The following is a 15,795-nucleotide window of genomic DNA, read 5'->3' as shown; positions in this document are numbered from 1 at the left end:
TTGTATCTCTTTCTTATAACAAAATACACGCGTTAGTAACTTCAAGGAAAATATTAAATCAAACAATTAAATTAAACAATTGAAAAAGGGATTTGGGACCAAACCCTCAGAAATTATTAACCTTTCCCGTCTACGGCAAATGCAACTTCGAACTTGGCTAGGTGTGTCTAGAACTTGTGAATGTGGAATTTTGTAAAAGGGAAGGTTTAGAAAAAGGGAGATAGAATAAGCTTCTAACTTTTAGAGAGAGAGAATAGATGATTGTGAATGAATAAAAATGGGGAAATACGACCCCTATTTATAAGAAAATAGTCTGGAATCGATATAAACAAATCAGAATTTGAATCGGAATAAAACTGCTCCTTGTCGCGAGCGACAGAGTCTGTCGTCGTTCGACAAGAATCACGCATGGCGACAAGCTCTGTCGTTTGGCGACAATAAAATTAAAAGATAAAACGCGCTTTTAGTACATAGTCCTTTTCTTAATATAATTAAGAAATTAAAACTTCGTTTTAATCAATTTAAATCAGATTTTATCATAAGAAAACACTTATTTTATTTCAAACCAAATTCATTATTTTTCTAAAATATTAATTATCAATCCTAATTCTATTGGATATCAAAATAACCTTTTAGACTATTCTAGAAGACTATAATCAATCCTAATAATTTTCAAAATAATAATTAATGGGCCCTCAACTAGATCATTAGATCATAAAACCATTTCAGACCCAAATCAGTATTTAGACCATAACTTCCTCATTATTCATCGGAACTGGGCTTATAATATATCATTGGAAAGCTGTTTACGAGCCCAACTTAACTAAACTATAATTGGACCCTTATCATGGAACAAACTAAATTGGACTGGATATTTTCATAAATAGAGAAGATTTTCAAAAACAGAAAGAAAGATTTTTATTAAAACTAACACGTCACAATACTTTTCACACTTTAACCTCATTTGATAATCAAGCGACGTGGAAAGTATTCATCAATGGGTTTGGTTTTTGGGGAGACACAATTAGGTGTCTACAGTAGGAAACATACCCTTACCAAAGTTGCTTTTCATGATGTGTCCGAAACGAAAGAGGTGATGAGATATGATAAGTTGATGCTAGCTCTTGAACCTGTTGTTTTGCGTGCTTCATCATCAGAAGAAGATGTTGAAGTGTTGATGGATATGATTCAGGTAATGAGTTTCAAAGTAGATGAACTACAAGTGTTGGCTCAAGGTTCAAGCCAAGGTTCTGGTGGTGATGAAAGGCTTAGTTGTGATCTTGAGGTGGTGAAACAGGTTATTCTTTCAACTCAAAAACCCCTAGCTTAGTCAACAAAGGTAGCATTGCACAACCACAAGACACTCATAATTCATGTGTGAAAGACCCTGAACCCTAGGGTAATAATAATATAGGCAGACTAAGAGGATCTTGATTTGCATCCCCTGCAGAAAAAAAGAGTTCGAATAAACAGGCCAAGGCTGCCAACATAGTTGATAAGAAGAAATAGAAACAAGTTATGGGGCATCAAACTGATGTGGATAATGACACTAGGACTATACATCCCTTTAGTATGCAGAACCAGGTAAGTATAGTTTGTTAAATGTGTTGAATGTATACCGTCATTAGGGGTGTTTCTTAGTTACGTAAGCTATTTGAATATTTGCAGGTACCTTTTCCTGATATGTTAGCTGCTCAACAAATGGCCTCATATTTTCAACAAGGGTACCAGCAGGTACTAATATATGCAGCATATTAATTGTTTTTTTTAATAATTGTTTTTTTTTGCCTTACTAAGAAACTAATACATGTATATGTTGGTACCAGGTAGAAAGAAATAGCAGTGGCGGCCCCTCCGCATTTAACGGAACGATTTTAGCCGGTGGAATTCACATGAATGAGTACACTGATGCAATTAGGTACTTCACCAACAAAGCATACCACGGTCAACTGCATTTCGGTCAACCAGAACATGTATTTAATAACGGCTTTCCGACGAACTCGTCCATACATAATTTGCAATAGGATTCTAATCATTCAATGATAAATTGATTTGTAGAAAATAAGTCAGGTGTAGTATAATTTTCTACTGGGTTACAATTGCTATAATTGTTCAAATTAGGATGGTATTTCATTCAATACCAACTTGTTTACACTGGTATCCTGTTGGCATATTAATTTGGTTAGAATGGTATCATATTTGCATACCAGTAAGAGTTAGAATGGTATCATATTTGCATACCAATAAGAGTTAGAATGGTATATGTTGGCATATTAATTTGGTTAGAATGGTATCATATTTGCATACCAATAAGAGTTAGAATGGTACCCTATTTGCATACCAATAAGAATTATATTGGTACCATTGTTGGAAAGGTATCTTCATTACCATACCTGTAAGATGTTGAATGCTATCATTGTAGAGTACGTATAACCAGTAGCAAATTGCAAGATCATGTGGCATGTGGTTGCTTTTATTATTGTGCATATGCAATCCAAAAAGATTGTACTCCATAAAGATTATCTTGACATATCCACTAAGAAAGCACACACACACACACACACACATATATATGTACATATATGTACATATATGCATATATATTTACATATATGTGTATATATATACATATATGTATATACATACATATATGTATATATATATACATACATATACATACATATAACTGCTTGGGAAAGTTTGATTCCGAACAAGATGTTCATTTCAAACTAGTATGACCCAAATATTGAAGCATGATATCAAGACTGGTTGGTGGTGAAGAGCACAAACATCTTGATGCAAGGGCGGCATTGTTCATTCCGTATTATAACCGCGGGTTTGGCAACTTGAAGACCCTTCTTCTTCCTACTATGTTATTCTATATTGCATGTGTAGTACATACCAACGTAGTACTGGTTGGTATTCAGAAGCTATGTAATATACTAATGTAGTTGTTAATGGGATGAGCTATGTAATTTGCTAACGTAGTTGTAGTTGTTAATGAGATTAGCAAATGTTGTAACTTATTATGTTATTTTAATATACTACTGTTGCTAGATTCAGTGACTTATTTCTGAAATTAAACCATTATAACATAAAAACCTTAATGGAGATAACCTTAGTTAGTACATAACTACTACATAACAACCCTAAAATGACTTCAATGACACCAACATAATTACACTAGGCCTGAAATATAGTAGAAAACTATGGCTGAATTAATTCAAAACACAATAGACCCAAAAATATAATTCAAAACAAAGCAACAACCATAACTTAACCTACTATACCATTGAGAAAGACAATTATACCAATGTCAAAGACAATGGTATAATGGGGATACCAACAAGAAGCAGATAAGTACAACAATTGGATTAGATTCCTTCACTCCCATACGTATCTATGGTGGCACTACAAGAAAAACACTTATTTACGGCAGTTAAAAATGATTAATGCGTTTTTTGAGAGGCAGCAAACGCCAAGTCAGCAAATAAATCAATTAATTTGCTGCGATTAACATAATGCAGCAAATCAATTGGTTGATTTGCAGCGGTTAATGCCAATAATCCCTGCTAATAAATATTATTTAAAATTTATCAAAAATATAATTTCTTAGTTTATAAATATTTTTTTACAATTTATGTAATCTACTACTCAACTACCAACAAATAAATCACCTAAAATCTTTTTAGAACTAGTAGAAAAAAAATGCACCTAAACTTGCTATTCAAAGAAACTATTTATATATAAACTTAAATGGTTCCATTAATAATTCAAAAGCTAGTAAAATTACATATTCATCAAAAAATAAAAAATACAAATGGACAGCATAAGTCATTTCAGTAGCTTTCCTAAAAAAAAAAAAGCACAGTTGCAAGAGGGTAAGCAACCACCATTATTACAAAGTCTTAGATCTGATAACCAAAGGAGTAATAGAATGCGGCAACAATAGTGACGTCAATCGAGCAGCAACAATAATGGCATTGAGCTGGTTGTTGCAGGTACACAAGTAGCGTTCAATAGTTAGTAATAGCACAAGCAACAACAACTCCAATATCGAAATGAAGCATGAACTGATTTGTTGCTCTCTCAATATTTGAAGTATTCATATTCCTCAATGACATGGCATGATATTTCAAATAAGCACATAAAAAATTCGAGCCCTCAAGTTAAATGATACTACTGCAGATGAATAATAGCTTAAAAGACACCACAATAAATGCTTATTATTCCTTTACAATTGAGAAATATATGAAGAGCCTTTTCCAAGATATCTTATAAACATCTACTCTTCAAGATTAAATTAAAAAACTCCCTATAGGATAGCAATATTCACTTTAGGACTAATTTTACTATATTTAAGTTTGAGTCATTTAAAGTTACCGTATATTATCAATGAGCTTCTAAGTCTAATTATTTATTTAACCCCACTTCCCCTAAACTAAGAGAAAGATGACAAAAGTGAGCATTTAAATGGATCTTTGCAAGGGACACCTCATGGGGAATCATTTAAGGGAAGCAAAACCTTTTGCTATCTAAAAAATAAAGTTAGCATCTTGGGAAAAGGTAGAGATTAAACTACACAATCATATAGCCGTCTAGCAGGTATCTAAGTAAGCAAAATTGTTAAAAAAAAACATATAAATTATAGAGGACTTCATTCCTATTACCTTCCCACCCCACAAGTCTAATGTTGTCAAATCCCCATCTCAATCCCTTAAACACATTCTCTGCCCTCCATTTATCTTTCCCCAAACACAAACCCATTTCTATCAGCAAAAAATTCAACTTAACTCTTCAAATTCAACCACATCCCTATATTTAAAAAAAAATGCTACAGTAGCAGGAGAAACATATATCCAAAACAAGACAACTCAAAAGTTCTGATTCAATTCCAATATCTCTCTGACCGAATTGAAATTAAAGCATCAAAGTCTTGGAAAAACTTAATACAACCTTATTTAATGATAAAAATATGAGTAATATACAACTAAAATAAACTTAATTATTAATTATAGAAAAAAAAATTAATCACAACACACCTACACCCAAATAACTTACACATATAAGAAATTTATTAACTTATAAAGAAGCATAAATTTTGTTATAATTTCATACCATTGAAAAACTAGGGTGATAAATATCGCAAATATTCATCAATTCAGGCACAATGAAATTCTCGTACCGGTTAGCTTTTTCAATTCAACTTACATTTCTTCAAAAAATAAAAAATAAAAATTCAGCTTACAGTAATGAACTATGAACCACAACAATAGATAACAAGTGCTTTGTGACCTTCCAAGTGCATTCCGTAGTTCATGTAATTACTTGCATTTAATAATTTATATAATATTGTTGAGATTAAAGAGACTAACATACAGTGTTGATTGCTCGAAAGAACAATTAAAAGACACAACCTGTAATACAATGAAGCAGCACAAATTAAACCTACCGGAGCACATGTGAGACAGTGAGAGCATGATGCACATTTGCTCCAAAAGAACACTAAACACAATAACATCAATAACAACAACATCAATTATACTAGTTATAGCACAAATAAATCATAATTATCAGATCAAATCAACATTAGATCTAATAATAATAGTGAACAATCAATTTTAAAATCAATAGCATAGTTGATTTTTTCAAATTAACCCTAGAACTTCAAACATATGCAAATTAAATTGAATCTTTAGCGAAAGAGAGATTACTTGAAGCAGAACCATGGAGAAGGGATTTACAAAGAAAGAATCTAAAAGAGCGGTGGGGGAAAGGGATGAGAAATGAGGGTGAAGAGCGCAGTGGAGAAAAGTGACGATGGTGATGGAGAGGAGGTGAAGCGTCGACAGCAAGGATGATGGTGGATGAGATCTTGGAAGTAGCAAAGCGTTGGCGGTGGGGATGATGGTGGGTGAGGCTAAGCAAAGCGATAGAGAGGAAAAAGGGCGGTGAGGTTGAGAGAAGTAGTGATGGAGAACGAGAAATGAATTTGTTAGAGGTAAGGGATGAGGGTTTAGATGTAAAGGGGAGATAATTGATTTGCTGCGGTTTTAAAAGTTAAGCCGTGCAAATTAATAGTTTATAATTAAAAGGTGTTAACTAAAAAATTCGTCAATTCTTTTGCTGCGAATTAAAATATATGCAACAAATAAATAGCAGCAAATAAATATTTTTCTTGTAGTGGGAGTAGCTTGAGTCAGTGGTGGATTCCATAACCCAAAAGTACCTCTCATGGAGTTTCTTCATCGCATAATACATACAAAGCCTGTATTCTTCGGGGTGTAGATTAATTAAGTACGGGTTTGTGTGGAGGATTTCTATGTTGTTCATAACATCTAACCCGTTAACCTCCATCATCATGTTTTTGAAACTCGAGAAATTTTTCATCAACGTCCTGCCACTGGAACTCATTTTTTAAATTCTCATGAGAGAAATTGACCCACTCATATGTGATGTTGACCTTTTCGCCAATATGAAGACCTATTCCATTTTCTTTGGAGAACTTGCGCCCCAAAATAATAATACCCCATCTTCGTGATTAGGGGACAATCTTCTCAATATGGTCATCAACATCCTCCCACCAAGCCTCTAATGACTTAAACATGCAAAAGAATTTTGTAAGCCTTTTGTACCGACGCTTGTGTATCATGCATGTTATGAGTGTATCTTTCAACTCACCATGTCAAAAATGAAAGCCATCTTGAACACATCCAAGAGGTAAAACATTAAGCAGTAAGCCTCCTTTTTGAACTCCTTTAGTGGGCCAAGTTCAATTAGTGTCAAGTAAGGGTACTCGGGATGCCAACGTAACCCGTGTATGGCTCCCTCCCCCTTACAACTCTTAACGGCTTGCTCAAATGCAATGATTAAACACTTTGATCTCATTTCAAGAGCTAAGGCCCCAATGGTATCCATCACATCTCTTTCACCGGGGTTCACCTAGTTCTTGACAAATGTTTAAGTCTTCCACCTTTGCTTTTTCTTTCTTGGTGTGTGTGTATTGCCGAGAGATGGATCTTGTTATTCTTCTTTGTGAAGAATCCCCCATCATCACTGGTTTTCTTATTTTGCATGTTTACTATTATAAGTTGTTAAAGTTGTTGCTCGGTTGATTCTTGTAGAAATGGTGTAACTATTTAAATTCAGGAAATTTTGTGTAGAACTACCCTAAAGATAGGGTCATTTATGAACAACTACCCATTTTTTTTTATTTGTTTAGAACTACCCGCAAGTTTGGAAAAGTTTGGGTAGCACTGCCCACTAACGTTTTTCGTCCCATTAAAACGTTATTTTGGCCCAATTTTTTTACTTTTTTCAATTACAATGGTCAATTAATGCTAAAATAAGCAAAAACCCCAATTCAATTAAACCCCTAAACCTTAGAAATTAAAATCCCCAAATAATACTATACTCATGAACCCTAAAATAAATTATGATTAAAACCTTAATTAGGTTAATTAAGGTAAATTAAAACCTTTATACAAATTGGGAGAGTTAATTGGGTGGCAAAAGTGAAAAAATTGAGCTCTGATAACGTCTTAATTGAACGAAAAATGTTAATGGGTAGTGCTACCAAAATGTTTTCAAACTTGTGGGTAGTTTTAAACAAATAAAAAAAATGGGTAGTTGTTCACAAATGACCCTATCTTTAGGATAGTTCTACACAAAATTTCCTTAATTTCAAGCTTAGATTAATTTGTTAACTATTAGTGAATAAATGATTTAATGCAAGTACAATTTTAGGTGATGTAAATAAAGGATTTAATGCAAGTACAATTGTAGGTGTAGGGGTATTGAATTGTAGTAATACTCACTGATGCATAAAACCTTTAACAAGGCAGAAGGTGTATTTTACATTATTTTTACTCATTCATTTAATACTCTAAGTACAAGATGACGCGGTTTCATAGATAATGTGTCCACAATACAAAATAACACCAGGTTGGTATCCATATAGTACCAACCGAGCACATAGTTACACTATTACAAGAGAAGTTAGTATATTGCCAATAATCTCCCAGGCAGACAATGTGAGGACATGGTACAGACATGGTGCACCAATTTAATGCCATTAAATTTTCCCTTTAATTTCCAACCGAATAAGATTGATGGAAAGCATTAATTTTGCCAACAAATGTCTATTTTGTTCCGTTTGTTCCAACCAATGCAATGCAATAACTAAATAACATTAACCTATACAAGAGATGGGTTGTGCCATGATACCAAGTATAGATTAACAAAATAAAATAACATAATTCATAAGTAAACATAACATAAACAAAAGATCCATAATAGTCCGACACAATTACTAATATAATTAACTCCTCCCAGGGCGTACTAATAACAAGATAAACTTGTCAAAATAACTAATAAACCGCTCCATGTTGCGTACTTCTCTTTTTCCTTGTCTTTCTCATGGAATACATATGTTCTGAAAGAACCACTGTGGTAACAATTACTAATTTGGGATAAAAAAAATTAAAAGGATAGTAGACAGACTATTAATACCTTCTTATCTCATTCTAAAGTCGACACTAAAGATGTCGAAATTGGTAAGTTGTTGACAGTCAGCAAGACGGGGGATTAACCTTCTATCCCACACGAGAACAGATCCTCCAATACACCCCCTAACACACGCAATACAAAATCAGAATCTCGACAATTGACTCACTATTCTAACTATAGACACCTGATTATGTCCCCCCAAAAACCAAACCCAGTGATGAGTACTTTTCATGTAATTGATTATCGAGTAAGGTAAAATGTTGAAGGGTCTCGTGAATTTGCCCTTTTCTAAAATGCTTTAATAAAAATATTTCATTTCGTATTTCAAAAATCATTCATTTTGTGTCCTATTCATGAAAAGCCTCTAAACCAATTTATTTTAGTCCATAATATGGGTCCAATAATTGTGTAGTTGAACAGTGTTTGAAAAGACCTTTCCAACGATATATTATAGACTTAATTCCGAGTTATAACGAGTTTAGAAAAGTCGATGTCCAAATTATGAAACTTGCAAGAAAATTCTTACACCGTTGCCATCTTTGAAGGAAAATACTAGTTTGGATTGTTGGGGAAATTGGTTTACCAGGTCACAAAAATGACATGAAAATTAGACAAATTAACATTTCGAGGCTTGAACAAGATCAGTTTTCCAAAGTAATATTTCGACCCTAATATACACACCGGGTATCACGAAATTACTAGGAGATACAACAAAGACAATCACAACAGTGTGTAGTATGTTTGTGATCTAATGTAATTAAACTTTGAAAATTTATGATGATGATAATTGAAACAAAACAAGCAAACTAAGAAAATGAGAAAAGAAAGTCACGAAAAAGAAACTGACTTTTCATTTTCTTACTATTCATCATATAACTTTTGTTAAATGCATAAAGAAAGAAGACCCAAGAGAATAAGATCAAATATAAGCCCAATTCTAAACATTTTCACAAATATAAGCCCAATTCTAAACTTTTTCACAAAAAACACATCATACGTCCTTCAGAAGACTTGAACACACTTAGCCAAGTTCGAAGTTGCCTTAGACCTCGCCGTGAAAGGTTGATAATTATGAGGGTTTGGTCCCAAATCTAAATTTCAATTAATATTATTTTAATTTTTTGATTTAATATTTTCATTGAAGTTACTAACGTGTGTACAATTTTGATAAAAAGAGGTATGAGGCATCAATGTAAGTAGTTAGATTAATTCTTCCTATTCTTTTGATATAGAAATCACGTTTAGAATATTTTAGAAATCCTAGTACCATGTTAGGATGTCTTTATTGCTTTCTAGTATCATGTTAGGATAAAGCTTTGATTTTTATTATTAGTGACATGTTAGGATTTGTTATTAATCATGTTATATCTGTAGACATCTACTTTTGGCCTCTTGTCCCGACGGGAAGTGCTATGACGATCGCCCTGTTTGGTAGTAAGCTTATTGGGGATATATTAGATTATTTGACTAACCTAAGCTAATTAACTAGTTAAATAAGCTAATACAAGTGTTTTGTAGTAAGCTTATTGAAAGAGCTTATTTACCTCAATAAGCTTTTTTCCAAAACTTTGGGTTGAGCAACATATTCAAAGAGCTGATTTGTTTTGGTGAAATTAAATTACAAGTTACCCTCTTGTAAACCCTATGACATACAATGAAGCAAAGCAAAATTAGTATTATCACTTCTTCCCTCAGCCGTCCACCACTCCATAGAAGATCTGGTTCTCAACTTCTCAAGGTTAATTTTATCAATTTCTTTTCCTTAACTTTTATTTTTTCTTCCTTAATTTCTTTGTTTTGATTATTGCTTTTTAGTTTATTTTATTATATTGGTCATGCAATTTTTTGTTAAAAAAATTATCTATTTTAATCTAAATTTTAGCAATCCTTACCTCCTCCCAAAAAATTATCCCATATTAACAAAAATTTGCAATCCTTGTTAGTTGTTACCCAGAATCATTCTGTTTTTTGTTTTAATTTTTAATTAAATTATATATGTGTTTTAGAAACTGAGTTGACATTAATTATGTGACTTTTTTTTCTTCTGAATTATATATACGTTTATTTTTTTAATCTTAATTTTATATGCATTACCTAGAAAAAAAATTATACAGTATATGCTTTTTTTTCTTATTAGTATTCTTATTAATAATCTGAATTTTTTGTCAGATATATCATGTATTGAAGACTATTCCACAAAGTTTAGCTATTGGGCCAATTAAGGTTCGTTCGTACACTCTAGCATAGGTAATTTAGTGGGATTATTTATATTGTTGCTAAAATTTTAAGTTATGTGATTTGATTTGATTTACTTTCAGTTTAGATCAAGAATGTATATCACAATTTATGTGCTTTTTATTGATTGTGTAAGTAGGGAAATTAAAATTGGATCATTTTCAGATTAAGGTTCTAATGTAGTTTATGATGAGATTAGAACATGTTCTGAATTCAAGTGGGAAATTGCATTCCATTTTTGTGATTGCTTTACTTTGGTAGAATAATTGGTATATTTCATATTTTATAGTTTGTCTATGTTTTATCATATTTGAAATTGATGTAGAAATCAATTGAATGAAATTTTTGTCATCTTATAATGATTAGATGGCACCCAATAACAAAAGAGTCAATGACGAAACATAAGGTGGGGTGAATCGGGCTAATTGGTCTAAAGAAAATTTACATGTGTTCAGTGATTTGTGTATTAAATTTACAAAGAGGAGTAAGGGTAAGCATGGTTCCACAACCTCACAACGAATTCCATGGAAGGTGTTCGAGGTAGAGTTTCAAAAAAAAAACCTTAGTGTATGAAAAGAACAAACTAAAAAACAAGTGGGATCACATGAGGAGTAGATGGAGCCTTTGGAAAGCTTTGAAAGGAAAAGAAACCGGATTGGGATGGGATCATAAAAAAGGGACTATAAGTGCTAGTGAGGAGTGGTGGAAAAACAAAATTGAGGTTAGTAGCTTCCATCCTTTTACCTATTTTTTATTTTGCCAATGTTAGGAAAGCAATTTGATTTTTTTTTTTTAATTTTTTTTTTTCATTTTTAATTTTCATAGGAAAATGCCCACTATAAGACATTTCAAGATGAAGTGATTGATCCAGATTTGGAGTTAAAGATGGACTAATTATTTGGAGTATTAGTTGCTCAAGGGGTGCATACTCCAGTTCAAATTGAAAAAGAAGATGTTTATTACATTCATTCCCCTCCGAGTGTTAATGTTGGTGATGTACCATTTCAATATGATGATGAGATGAGTGAGAATGGTGCATTTAACAACATCCAATCTAGGAGGGAATGGAAAGAAGTTTGGAATGATAATGCCTCCATTCCATCTCTTTCTCCTACTTCTCATTCTCCTACTCCACCATGTAATGAGTATACTAGAAAAGGAAGTAAAAGGGTCTTTGAATGTAATGATCTTTCAGAGAGCTCTAAAAGTTGTAAGACTGAAACATAAAAAAAAAGAGGCTTTGTAATGTTACTTGAGAAATTAGATGTCATGGTGAAGGTAGTTACGGAGAGAAACTTGAAGGACATGGAATTAATGAACCTTGAATCTCAAAAACTTGACTCTTCTTCTTCTTCTTCTTCTTCTTCTTCTTCTTCTTCTTCTTCTTCTTCTTCTTCTTCTTCTTCTTCTTCTTCTTCTTCACTAGCTGATTCTTTGGCCAAGTTAGTATCGTTGCCCAGTTTAATACCCAGTAGTAAAGAGTTTTGCTTTGCTTATACCTTAATTGAGGATCCTCAAAAAAGGATAATTCTTGATGGTATGCTAGATGATCACTCAAGATACCAATGGTTAAAGTACTAATATGACAAGAGTGAAAAGAAAGAGTGATCATCATGCTAACTTTAATGTAGGATATTACAAGTATTAGCTATGTAGTTTTATTTACTACTTTTGTTATCGGAATGTAAGCTTAAGTAGAAGATGCTACATACATGGAAAATAGCATATGTATGTATGTACTTGTCTCATGATTTTTTTGGATAATAGTTCACGAGCTTGGTTTTTTTTTGTATAAATTATGCTAATTTTAGATGGTACATGGAAACTAGCATATATATGTGTTAGTTATTTATGTGTTCATATTTTGTATGTATCTACCATAAATATATTTCTTGGTTGTTTATAGGTATGGACTTGTAGGTTAAACGTAATGCAATAAGTAAGGGGCGTAGAAATAATTTGTTTTGGGACTCGGTGGCTTGTGCATTGGGTTATGTAGACACCCATTTGTGTCTCCCCAAAACCAAAACCCGGTGATGAGTACCTTTCACGTCGAACCACAATCGAATGAAGTGAAAGTGTGGAAAGTCTAGTGTTGTGGATAGTTTTAATTTCTTTTCTCTTCTCTCTGTTTTTGAAAACTTATTTTAAGAAAACATCCAATCCAGTTTGGTTGGTCCATGATATGGATCCAATAGTAGTGTAGTTGGATGGGGCTTGACAGGAGCTTTCCAATGATATATTATAAGCCCAATTCCGATGAATATTGAGGAAGTTATGGCCAATTTACCAAACTGGGCCCGGTTTGAGCTTTATATGCGGCCCAATGATCTAGGGGAGGGCCTAAAATAATTTATCGTTCCTAATGCAATTAGGAATGGTTATAGTCTTCTAGAAGGTTATTTTCATTCCTAATTCAATTAGCATTGATAAATTGACTTTTGTTGACTTTTCATAGTTTTAATTAAAAATCAAAAAGCATTTTCGAGGAAAAGATACGATTTTATCCTCCACTACGACAAACTTATCTGATTTTCGGAAACGCGTCAAAAACAGGCCTGGCGCCTGACTCCAGGCATTGGTGCCTGGAACCAAGCCTGGCGCCTGGCGCCAATAAGCTGGTGCTGGCGCCAGCTCTGTTTTGCGTGCGCCAACCTCGTTTTGCGTGCGCCAACCTCGTTTTGCGTTCGCCAAGTGCTCTGTTTTGATATTTTATCTTTTCGGCTGATTTCTCTATAAAAAACTTATTAAAAACTTCGTTTTCATAGACCTACAATCAGTTTTCATTCGCAATCATTAATTCTTTAATTCTCTTAATCATTCACCAACTCTCATCAAGATTTTCTTGATTATTCATCTCTTTCTTTCTCTTTTCTAAACTTGCTTTTTTACATACAAAATTACGCATTCGCAAGATCTAGAAACACCTAGCCATTTTCGAAGTTGCCTTCGCCCTAGATGTGAAAGGTTTAATTTCTGAGGGTTTGGTCCCAAATCTCTATTTCAATTATTTAATTTAATTGTTTGATTATTATTTTCCTTGAAGTTACTAACGTGTGTATTTTGTTATTAGAAAGAGGTACGAGGCATCCAAGTAAGTGCTTTAATTGATTTATTGATATTATGATATAGAAATCATGTTAGGGTTTGTTATTAATCTTATTAGTATCATGCCTAGTGTCTTGCTATTATTATGCTTTAACATGATTATTATGATTACGATTATTATAATTATTGTTATGATGATTATTGTTTTGATTATTATTATAATTATTATTCATGATTATGATTATTATATGTTGCTTGATTATATTTTATTGTTATTGCTTGATCACGCCTTCTATGCATGTTTAAATGCAATTGGTACTTGTAATCTTGCTTAATAAGATAATTAATAATCTTGTTTATGGTTAATTTGATTGTAATTCAAGTGATTGCCAATAATATATTTATTTGTGCATTAATATTCAACCAACATAGATAAACATGTTTAGGGTAATCCTATTGATTACATGTTAGTTAAAAAGCACACATGAATACGATCAGAATAAAGTAGAGGCCTATTTTTAGGACAGGTTCAATCTCTTTTAGGTTGGATTTGTACCTTCATCCCCGAACCCTTATTTGGTTCTAGACCTTATGGAGTTGACAATCCCTTGGATCGTTAAGGGGTGTAACCTTCACTCTGTGAACGGTTTACGAGTTCCTAAAACTTGTTGGCGACTCTTTGGCTCTATCTTCTTCCCTTTTGGACGCCACCGTACTTTAGTGTATGATCACAGTGGGGTTCAGGCTAGGGGTTTAACGCTTGAAATTTATTCCCCACAGGTTATATTTCTCTTTATTATGTAAAATAAATACATAAGGAGCCATGATTCACTTCTTATATGATCGGAGAAAGATGGATTCATGAAATATTAAATGGACATGAAAAAGGTTGTTATAACATGTTTAGAATGACTAAAAATACTTTTCGGAAATTAGCCTTTGACTTGGAAAATAAGTATGGGTTGCTTCCTTCAAAGAGAATGTCAACACTAGAGAAGTTGGGTATATTTCTATATGTCCTTAGTATAGGAGCATCAAATCGAGAAGCTCAAGAACGATTCCAACATTCTGGAGAAACCATAAGTAGAGTTTCGAAAGAAGTTTTAGATGCAACACGTGGTTTTTCAAGGGATATCTAAAAAATTCAAGGAGATTCCCCACCAAATTGCTAATGATACGCGATATATGTAACACCCCAATAATTCTCTCTTAAAACCTGTAAATACCCTGAACAAAATCTAAGAGAATTAGTGGCGTGCTACCGCCACGTGTTTAAACGTTAAGGCTGTATCGGAAATTAGCAGCGGAAAAACTAACTCAGTTATAAATAAGTTTCAAAACCAACAAATAAAACCAAATTAAGTGATACAAGATGGAACCATTAAGGCCCTTATTCAAAACCCCACAAAAGTAGTAAATAAATAAAACCAGATTTTAAATAAATTCAAACTTATGAAAAGAAATAAACTGCGAATAATAACCAACCCTCTACTCAAAATCCCACAACCCTGATGCGAATGCTGCGTATGTAAGAACTTGTGGTTAATGTGCTCCCCAATATTACAAGTGTAAAATTGGATCGTCACAGGGTCATTGAAAGGCGAATGCCATGACCAAAGAAAGACACACACAAAAGCACGCAATCAGCAAAGCTGAGTACATACAAGCTGCGAAATAAATTAATAAAATACCTAACATGCTAATAATAATCAAGCATAAGCATCATTAATTAAATACAGACTCAACACATGACTCAATTATCAAATTTATTAAGACCTCACTAGTTGATATTAACTAACTCATTTATTTATTTCATTGGATTTAGCAATAGACAAGGTTGTCCAACCCATGTCCCATTTGGAACATCAATAAAAGAAAAACCCCATGCCTCCTTTCGGAAACATCAATAAACATCCAACGACCACAGGGCGCGACTCCGTGATCGTAGTTAGTATGAGACCTCACCTAACTCCTAGTTTAAAAAAAAAATATTTGAAATAAGAG

The 15,795-nt window shown here is 33.0% G+C and overlaps 1 protein-coding gene and 2 long non-coding RNA genes across 3 annotated transcripts; 2 read left to right on the top strand and 1 right to left on the bottom strand.

Annotated features, from left to right (window-relative positions):
• Positions 1-619: 619 nt before the first annotated feature.
• Positions 620-2,455, top strand: LOC110709172. Its single transcript, XM_021887388.1, has 4 exons — positions 620-1,339; positions 1,451-1,584; positions 1,669-1,734; positions 1,827-2,455. The coding sequence occupies exons 2-4, from the start codon at positions 1,519-1,521 to the stop codon at positions 2,022-2,024; spliced, it is 330 nt and encodes a 109-aa protein (XP_021743080.1). The 5' UTR covers positions 620-1,339; positions 1,451-1,518; the 3' UTR covers positions 2,025-2,455.
• A 1,284-nt stretch (positions 2,456-3,739) lies between these two features.
• On the bottom strand, positions 3,740-6,764 carry LOC110709171. Its single transcript, XR_002508873.1, has 2 exons — positions 5,715-6,764; positions 3,740-3,988 (listed from the first exon to the last, which is right to left on the bottom strand). It is a non-coding gene; the product is annotated as an uncharacterized LOC110709171 (long non-coding RNA).
• Positions 6,765-9,978: 3,214 nt separating this feature from the next.
• On the top strand, positions 9,979-12,003 carry LOC110709170. The gene is made up of 3 exons (XR_002508872.1): positions 9,979-10,246; positions 10,678-10,731; positions 11,110-12,003. It is a non-coding gene; the product is annotated as an uncharacterized LOC110709170 (long non-coding RNA).
• Positions 12,004-15,795: the final 3,792 nt, after the last annotated feature.

The sequence above is a fragment of the Chenopodium quinoa genome, unplaced genomic scaffold (assembly GCF_001683475.1).
Source record: "Chenopodium quinoa cultivar QQ74 unplaced genomic scaffold, ASM168347v1, whole genome shotgun sequence".
Lineage (NCBI taxonomy): Eukaryota > Viridiplantae > Streptophyta > Magnoliopsida > Caryophyllales > Amaranthaceae > Chenopodium > Chenopodium quinoa.
The sequence above is the reverse complement of the archived record's forward strand: the minus strand, read 5'-3'. Positions and strand labels throughout refer to the sequence as shown.

What these genes read in the sequence shown, in the direction of transcription:
- LOC110709172 (XM_021887388.1), top strand. Translation starts at nt 1,519, where the DNA reads ATGGGGCATCAAACTGATGTGGATAATGACACTAGGACTATACATCCC. An exon ending in CCTTTAGTATGCAGAACCAG is followed by an intron (nt 1,585 to 1,668) that starts GTAAGTATAGTT and finishes GAATATTTGCAG; the next exon opens with GTACCTTTTCCTGATATGTT. An exon ending in TTCAACAAGGGTACCAGCAG is followed by an intron (nt 1,735 to 1,826) that starts GTACTAATATAT and finishes TGTTGGTACCAG; the next exon opens with GTAGAAAGAAATAGCAGTGG.